This window comes from Callionymus lyra, chromosome 9 (assembly GCF_982586985.1).
Source record: "Callionymus lyra chromosome 9, fCalLyr1.hap1.1, whole genome shotgun sequence".
NCBI classification, from domain to species: Eukaryota; Metazoa; Chordata; class Actinopteri; order Syngnathiformes; family Callionymidae; genus Callionymus; species Callionymus lyra.
This window is the reverse complement of record NC_141826.1, coordinates 3,550,780-3,560,427: the sequence shown is the minus strand read 5'-3', so window position 1 is coordinate 3,560,427 and position 9,648 is coordinate 3,550,780. Positions and strand designations below refer to the sequence as shown.

General features: G+C 37.0%; 1 protein-coding gene across 2 annotated transcripts in view; it reads right to left on the bottom strand.

Annotated features, from left to right (window-relative positions):
- Window positions 1-264: 264 nt before the first annotated feature.
- Window positions 265-9,648, bottom strand: part of LOC148071492 (mitogen-activated protein kinase kinase kinase kinase 4) — a 33,533-nt gene continuing 24,149 nt past the window's right edge. For both annotated transcript variants that reach the window (XM_087798476.1, XM_087798477.1), the window contains exons 27-32: window positions 8,307-8,441; window positions 8,119-8,219; window positions 7,340-7,489; window positions 4,043-4,202; window positions 2,864-3,003; window positions 265-2,802 (exon numbers count right to left, since the gene is read on the bottom strand). In XM_087798476.1, the coding sequence (XP_087654602.1) occupies window positions 2,719-2,802; window positions 2,864-3,003; window positions 4,043-4,202; window positions 7,340-7,489; window positions 8,119-8,219; window positions 8,307-8,441 (770 nt within the window). In that variant the 3' untranslated portion in view covers window positions 265-2,718. The remainder of the gene's footprint in view (window positions 2,803-2,863; window positions 3,004-4,042; window positions 4,203-7,339; window positions 7,490-8,118; window positions 8,220-8,306; window positions 8,442-9,648) is intronic.

Genomic DNA, 9,648 nt, shown 5'->3' with positions numbered 1-9,648 from the left:
GCAGCCAATCAGAGAAGGCGATGGACTTCTCCGGCGTGTAGAAGAACCTGATCCCGTTAGAGTTAGCGACACCTGCTGGGAAGGAGGTCTTTACAACTCTAGCGCCGAGAAATAATGTCACCCAGTCTAAATTATTTTGAAAATCTCAGAGCAAGTATGATTTAATTTAAATATAAAATAAACAATTGGGAAGGCTACTTACACCTCTTGATTAAAAGTCGAATACATTCCTCGAACTCCCACTGAATTAAAAACACTACCACAGACAGTAAAACATATTTATTGTGAATAAGACAAAATATCGAGTTCTTCGACAAAAAAGGCATTAAGCATATAACAGGTCCAGTGCAAACATCCATTATTAAAGTAACACAAAAAAAGATATGGCACAAAAATGGACATGACAATGGTTTATGTCACACTGCTGTGTTTGTTAGAGAGCTGTTAGTGCATCTATTTGATGCATTAATGTTATTGTATTGTTTAAAACAATTATAACCAAACACTTTTTGGTAGTAGCTTAACAGTAATGCTCTGAAATGTTGTGATAGATTTTAGATAAGTGTATTTAAAGTTGGGTTGGTCATTGGGATAAGTTTTTTTTCCTTTTTCAAAAAGACCAACTCGTCCTCCTTAGAAAAAATGTCTAAGTTGGGATGAAAACCAATCTTATAGTGAGTATGTGCTTCATATGAGGTCTGAGTCAGTGACTCTGGAGAAAATGGGGGAAATAAAAAACAAACATTTGATTAGTTTCAGATATTCTCACAGGACCAGCTGCTTTACAAAGTTCAAGGGAAAAATATATCACAGCGAAGGAAATAATATAAAACATTTGGTACATTTTGGAAAAACAATGATATAATACATGGACTTGATTAACGAGTATTTTAACATATGTGATCATATACAGACTATACAAAACAGAATCACAGATTTTCTGCTGATGTTTGTCTGAAGACAATGTTGCCAGTATAGCGTGGACCCGACATTCACCACTCCTCGAACTTGCATACAGTTTGCTATTCACATTAGAAAAAAAAAACACATATGACTGGATATACCAGCGTTTAAACATGACAGTTTTCATAGTTACAACAGTCATAAAGGTTTAATTAGGGATTCCCAGACTTTCCTGCTATTTCTTTCATTTTCACAACTTTTGACCATCAGTCTGACCACAGCCACTGACCTTTTCTTCACTTCACTTAGAGTAAAAGCTTCATTTGTTTCCCGATCTCAAAGTAAATCCATATATTTTTCCAATGGGACGCAAACCATTTCTTGGAGAGCTTACGGTTGAGACCCAACAACAATCCATCATCGTCGCAGTTACGCGACTTTTGGTCTCCAAACCCTCCTGTCCATCACTGCATCTTAATATACTGTTCTTAGTTACAATGTAAACCAAAACAGTCAAAGGCACGCTGTACAAAAATACTTTTACAGAGTAGAATACTTAGTTTAAAGACCTTCCATCTTCACCATCTGTCTCTATCTATCCATCTTACGAGTCTAAACCTCCCCACACTGGACAGCCCTCTGGCTCAGCTCAACTAATTGGGCTTCTTGAACTTTGTAAATATGTTACCCATAATACTTTCTTGCAAAGGCAAAAGTTACAACACTTATTAAACATTGACTCAATGTTAAAGAAAGGAACATGAAGAGGTCTCTTTGAAAACGTTTTTTTGTGAAATGTGAAAATTAAATTCTGACCATATGCTCACACACTATATCTGTCTTTAAACTTATTTAATGTAATCCCTCTCTGAAAAATCTTTTCCTCCAGCCAACACATCTCTCAGCTCCGTGACCTCTTTCCCACTTTGTAAGTCTCATTTATTTTTTGTAAAAGTAAACACCCATACTTTCATACAAGGTGAGCTGAGCTATAAGCACCTGCTTCTCTTTTCTTTCACACACAACATCCTCATAAAAATCCACAAAAATCATTATTTCTGTCCATCACGTTACTAACGTATTCTCCCTTTTTCTCCCTGAGGCAATGGAGCCTTGAGTCAGAGCCAGGGTGTGTGGTCAGAGGATGCAGGTGAGGCGGAAATATGGTCCATTTATCTGCTCTAAATGTATTATCATATGATAACATTGCTGTTTTACTAAATTAAATTCAATGGCAGGAGGAGGCAGCAACAGACCTGGTACGGATTTTTCAAGGACAAAGTCACAACAGCACATACAACTGGTATGAATTTGAAGCCTCAGTTATATTTTCTTTTGAATAAAGAACAAGAATTATGACTCGTTTGTCCACTTGTTAGTCCTTCAGGAATGATAGGCTAGTAATCATTCATGAAGCACCGTCATCACTACACTAGAACTCTATAATCTTTGGATTTGAAAAACGTATCTTTTGTTTAATGAAACCTCATATCATTTTTTAAACTGAGAGCGCCACCTACTGATCCCTGAAATTGCTTCACCTGCACATCACCACTTCCTCACTCCTTGCTGGAAGAAAGGAATGTTGATGAAAGAAGCAGGAGCAGATCCATTGAATCCAACAATTTTAAATGAGACCCTGGTCACACTGGGCCGATGTTGGACACTTCTTCGACTTGAGGGTGGAACTGCCGTCACTGCACGGTCCAGTTGAAGTGTGTGAGAGCCAGGGTGGTCCAGACGTCAGTTTGAAGACTTTTTGGAATGTTTGTGCAACAATATCGAGACAAAAAGGCTTAAAAACTGCCCAGTCGTTCACCAGTTGAACACAGAGTTCTGTCCGAGAGTCATGAAGTAGATTTGACTGCTGCCTCCCGACTGAACTGATGCAAAGAAAACCTGAAACACATGGATGTCTATGAATATAAGGAACAACACAGCTCAGCAAACCACACTCTACCTTGTCGTTCCTTTCACACAGGAACTTGAGTTTCTGAGCCTTTTTGTGCATGAAAACTCCCTCCAGGTTTCCAGTGCTGGCAGACCTGAGCTCTATGGCCTTTTCTCCCCAACCCATCACCTGGTTTGACTGGAGGTACGCTGAAGAGAGAGTAAACATATGTTACAACTAGCATCAGCTTTCTCTAACAAACTAAGCCTGACTGTGTCTTTCTAGTTAAGGGGAGTCAAACTTGAGAATGAAGTCTATAATAATTTGTACGATTGTACTGGCCGATGCTCAAAACAAAAAAATAAAATAAAAAATATTTGACTCAGCAAAGTTCTAGATTTTTTTATGGGAATCATACTCTTCACTGCTTCCTGTACAACTTTGTTGAGCAGCATGGTATCAGGGCATAACTCATAGTGTTAAACTCCAGGCCAGTCAGTAGACTCCATCAACCACAGAGGAAGAGGAACTAATGTAAGTAGGATTCAGACCATGAATAGATCTGAAAGTAAGAACCAGAATTTTAAAATGGATCCTGAAAGAAAGTGGCAACCAGTGAAGAGTTTTAAGGATCGGGGAAATGTGAGTTCTTCTACTAGAGCCGGTCAGAATTCAGAGTTCTGTATTAACTGCAGGTTAAAATAAACTGTTACAATAGTCTAAACGAAAAGACGCAAACGCATGGATTTCAATTTCCAGATGGTGTTGTGACATAATTTTCCTAAATTTAAAGATTTTTCTCAGTTGAAGGAAACAGTCTTAGGTCAGATTTCTGCAGCGTTGCACTAGAGAGACTAAATAATAATACTAAAGTGAATATTAAGAGAAAAGTTTTTTGATGGAAGTTAATGCAATAGGCGTTTGAAGATCCTGCAGGCCCCATAAAATGAATTGGCGTCCTGGGATTTGGCCCCGAGGGCCTGAGTTTGACACATGGGACACATCATTTTAGTTAACAGCGATTTCACTCCAAATATTTATAACTTTTTACACACTCCATGATTTATTAAGTTGCTGTTGTAGGAAAACTGTTGCATCAAGAGGGGCAAAAAAATATTGAAAAGAAGATATTTTGGCATCAATATATGCAGGAGAGTAGTTTGGAGATTTAATGATACCTATTTTCCATGTCTGTCTTTCATATGTTTTACGGAGAACTCTTAGCTGTGGTGATTTTGTGACTTTTACCAACAGATGCAGGCATTTCTCCCCACTGCAACACCGTGTCCTTGATAATCCGACCGTAGGTGTCGATGTAGACTCCCTCGTCTTCATAGCAAACCAGGACCTCTGTTCCAGAGCTGTTCGGCAGGATGATGATGGCGTGAGGATGGATGGTTCCCTGAATCTGTCAAAGATAGATAGAAACGTACAGAATAAGATTGATCACATCATTAACGCTGTCATAGGGGTGGCTGGTGTACATCGATCCACATGCCATCAGATTTAAATCCAGATTTAGCTTACAAGAAAAAAAAAATACAAGGAATTTTGTGTTTTCTATTATTTTCAAAGAAAATTCTATTATTTTATAACAATAATATCACACTATATTTGAACAAAATAAGATTTTGGAGATTAATAATAATAATATATTATTCCTCCAGTGTAACATTTAAATTGAATTAGTTCTTGGTGCAATAAACGTCATAAAACACAGATTTTAGATAACATAATTCACTTCATGCATCTTTCCATACAGATGACAGTAATCCAATATTATTTCATGTGTTATATCACACCTCGTTTTCTTTTATTTAGAAAATTGTAATGTTATTTAAATCTCGTAAGAATTGAAAATGTAAAAAATGTTTTCCTAAATATTGATCGGGGGTTTATGAAGTTGATTTTCTATAGCACCTGTTATATAAATATATGAATATATTTTCTCATAACTAGATGAAAAAAGTTTCCTCTCACATCGTATATAATCTACTATCCGACCCATCCCTCTGACAAACCTTCTCAGACACAGATTAGCAGCTGGGTGACCTCCGACTCACACAGAGCAGATTAAAAACAACCCCCGGAAAACTATCACATCTCTGGGGAACTTTTATATAATCGGCACAGTAACAACATTAGTAAGCCAAAAATAACTCTACTTACTAAAGGATTGATTGAACATGTCTGTATATTTTCATAAACAAGTTTAAACGCAAAGTTATTACAGGTAAAATGTTGAGAATAGAAAAATCAGGATTCAAAGATCTGAAATCTGTCACCCACCAAATATACCAAATATAATGATATATAATATAATACTATACCAGAGTCCTCGCCATCACAATCCTCAGCATCAGAACAGGCATCCACAGAGGCAATGCAATCTTTATCCTTTGCCTCGGAATAAACATTCTACCATTAACAGCCACAGATGTGCCGGTGTATGTTTGTGTGTGTTTCTCTAAGCTGGGTAGTGGTGCATTGGCTGCTCTGTTGTGTAGATCTGGTAAGAAAAATGTTGACGGAAGAGTGATGATGGTGCATGTTAAAAAAAAAGGAAATTATTGAGAATAACGTGTGGGTGAGAGAGAGTGAAAGAGAGAGGGGTGGGGGGAGAAAGAGAGGGAGAGAGAGAGAAAAAAAGCCGGAGAGAGGACAGGTCAAGATGCAGGTATTTTAGGAACCAATTACTCTATATAGGCAGTGTGAACACTGACAGGAGAGACTGTGTGTGAATCTAAGTTAGACAGAAGCATCTCTACCCAATGAATTCTGGCTTCCACTTCCAGATCCTACTCTTTATCAGCAACTCGAACTGTTAAAGTCAATAAAATCCAAATGTCAAATCTTCACACTGCGCTGATAAAGAATTTTACTAATGTTACTCACTGGTTAAAGCTGTGTTTTAAGAAAACACAACTTCAGAATTAATTGTGTCCGCAACAACAAGCATTGGTTGGTTTTGTATAATTTACTGATGAAGTAAAAAAAAAAAAAGCAAGAGCCTATTTATTTTTCCAACTTGTAACACAAACCGCACCTTAAACAATTAACAAATCGATTAAAAGGCAAAAGTAATTTTTTTTAATAGTTGCAGGGAGGGAACGTAAGAGCTATGATCGACGCTAGAGACAATGAGTGGGAGGAGGAGGAGAAAGAGATTAATCTTTGGAGATTTAGGAGAGTAATTTGATATCTAAGCAAGAAATCAAAGCATTGCTCAAAGCAGTTCACCATTTAAAGAAACACAATGCAAGACAAGTTGTAGGAGCTGCAGGCTAACGGGTTGTATTTTTTTGAGTGTTTTTTAATTTTACCTCTAATAAAAAAAATAAAAAAAAGTAGATTTAATTCATATTTACAGAGATTTAACTATTATCACATGTCGGCTAAATGTATATAAAATATAGCCGATTAGAAAGTGTGCATAACATTTCGTCTATTTGGCTTGTTTAACACAATTTATAATATGGTTTCTTAGGAAACTGAATTCATGCACCACTGCTGTGCAGGGATTGTGGAGTCATTGGTGAAGAGCTTAATACAAAGATACATTCATGGAAAATATCCAGGAGGATCCAGACACATGTGGGTTGTGAAAATGAGCCACTCAAGTACGACTCACGTGCCAGTTAATCTCTCACAGCTTAGATGATCTCTTCACACAGTTCATGATAAGATACAAACACCTTCGCCTCCACGACACATGTGAGTCCAGTCCTTGACCCTGATTCGGCCCAGCGTGTAAACAACTCTAATAAGACTTGATAATCCAATTTGTGCTAAAACTGTTGCCATGATCAAAGTGACGATATCCTGCTTTCATTCCCCGGGATTACCTCTACAACTGCCATCCGATGTCTTTCATTTGCTACGTATCCTTCTAAACTCGGGCGAACACTCGGCTGCATATATTTTATTTTATTTATTTTTATTTCGATTTCTTATAACGTGTCAAATCAAATGTCATGGTTAAAAAGGTAAATAAATAAAACCAAATATCATTACGTTTTGTGATGTCACAACAAAACTAATTAAATTGATTATCATGTGATAAGAACAGGAAATAAATCTGGACACCAACATGTAAGGTACATCTACCCTACAGTACCCTTTGAACTGTTGGATGGTAATAAAAAAATATTTTCTTTAAAAATCGAGCAGACAACATTAACGCAATGTTACCATCATAACTGTTGAATTAGGAAATAACTATAATTTATTTAATCCATATTTGATTCTTGTTATATTCACTGTGTTTTTGATTAGACTAGTTACAACAGTCAATAGTAAGCAGTTTGTTCATTTTAAATCTAAACCCGAATGTGATATTTTTCATCCATAATACTTACTTACTTACCTTCTAACATATCTTGTCGACCAACAGCATACATTGGAGTAAAGCACACAGAGGTTTGGTTGTAAAGTGTGTGAGACTATGCAATAGAAATTTGCCCTAAATGTGTATTTATAGGCTCATTTCATAGTAGAGTGAGTATTTTATGAAACTTAATTCACAAACAAAACACAGAGACTTACATGTGTCGGTAGGTAGAGGTCATAGGGTGTTCCAGAGTCGACGTCAATCGCGTGGAAGCCATAGAGAGATCCATAGATGACCTTTAATCTCTGTCCATCCTCCACTGTCAGATCCACAGAGAGAGGTTTTTGGGGTAGAGACCTGAACGACTATGGATAAAGAGAATCAAAATCTGGGTCAGTTATTCTGATTCTTAACCACTTGAAATAGAATCAATTGATGAATGAAAATATGTCAGTTTTCAAGACTAGTGAAATGGATTAAATAGTGCATAGGTAGACATTGGTATAGTAAATATAAAACACTTTTAGTGAGCTCCATTGACACATTCAAGACAAAACTCACTCTGCATTTTATTTATTTATACTCAGATTATAGTCTAATATTACAAAAAGGCACGAGTCCTTCTCTATCTGAAATCTAGCTCAGGCCGCAGAGGACACACAGAAATGGGTCACGATCAGCTGCTCGTCAATGACCTACATTTATCACATTGTGGCGTCACTCTAGAGACTTATCTAGTTCATTTCACCTGTTTGTTCATACTTCAAATAATAGAATTTCTTAATATCCATGGAACATAGAGACTTGAGGCATGTTCATTTATCTTAAATGCATGACGATGTGCTGCATGTTGCATCAAAGTTCTTCTGCACAACTATTATTATATCCAGTAGAAGCAACATAATCATTATCTCGATTTTGGACTTGTTTGCAGATGTTTTATAAAGGTTTTTCTTTTTCACCAAACCCTAAAAATTAACCACAATATTCCTACCTTGAAGGCCATGAACTTGTGGTAGGGTTTTGGGGCCCAGGCGAACACCTCGACAGCGTTTTTCAGAGCAATCACCACAAATTTAATTTTCTCGTAGCGCACTAAAAACACACACAACAGAGAAGAAGATCCTTAAAAATAATGGAACAGAACAAGTTCGATAACACCAGCAGGAGGTAAACACCTACCAACTTTGTAGTGCACACAGCCCTCCAGGTCTCCTACGGACGTCCATCCTAGTCTCTTCTCCACTTCAGGGTCGTTGTGGAGAATTTTGTTTCTCAGCCAGGAGAGGTAGTACAGACGAAGCTTGTTTTTTTTACCTTGCGCCCAAGAAAAATAATAAGCATTTAGATTTTGATCACTATATAAACATTGGAACAGCAGGCAGAAGGATTAGCAACCAGCTTCTTAATGTAGGTTTATAAAATAAATCAAAGGTGTCAAACTCGAGGGGGGAACATCCGGCCCACTAACTAAGTTTATGTCCTGACTGGTGTCTTTAAGTTGGTAAATGTTCATGCTGATATTGGGACTTATAAAGATGCCGAAGTTCAGTAGTGATGGACTGATGAAGCTTCATGTAGCAGTGTCATTATTTTAGAGTCCACCAGATGGCGGTCTCTGCACTATTTTCCTTTACAGTAGTCCCTCGCAGTTCACCCCTAACGCTGTTTTTGCAATTTTTTTAGTGTAATTTTGCATGCTTCTTTTTTACAGCGTACAGTATAAATGCGCATTGTGTTCGGCGTCCTGATTGTACAACTATAACCGTCTTGATATTTTATCTTGTGGACAACGGATCGAGGGAAGGTTATTCCAGGCGACATTGCACAGATACCGGGCTCTCCCTGCATCGAGGAGCCGGCGGCGGCACAGATAACATAAACAAAGTTTGTGGTTTAACGGTCTTAAAACGTTTATAAAACTGTAAAAAATAAAGCTGATTACTTTGTGGATTTTGTCTATTGCGTGTTATTTTTAGAACGTTTTCCCCGCGATAAACAAGGGACCACTGTATTTGAACAACTGTTCTAATAAGACATCACATCATTTTTAACCTGACGGCGCCACCTACTGATATCTAAACAACATGAAACTACTTCATGAAGCTTCATCAACCCATCACTAGTGTTCACTCTTATACCAGACAAATTGTCAATGTCAATACTAAAAAAAAATATCCACTAAATTTCCTTTCCTTAAAAATCAGTTGTTTTATAAGGGACAACCTTTTCCTCCAAGAAAAAAAGGCAATCAGACTAGCATTAAGGGAAGTTTGGTAAATACACATTTTGGTGTGGCTCACAAACAAATCCTTAAAGGATCTTTAACAGTCCAGCCACGATGACAGATGACATCAAATGATTCAATAAAAATATATATTTCAAATTTCAACTATACAGTAGAGTAGTGTTGATACACACAGAATTGTTTTAATTTTTTAAATTGTATTATTATTATGTTTATGATTCACTTTCACATGCAATTATTTTGTTATGACTTTTATATTATTATTTAAACGGACGA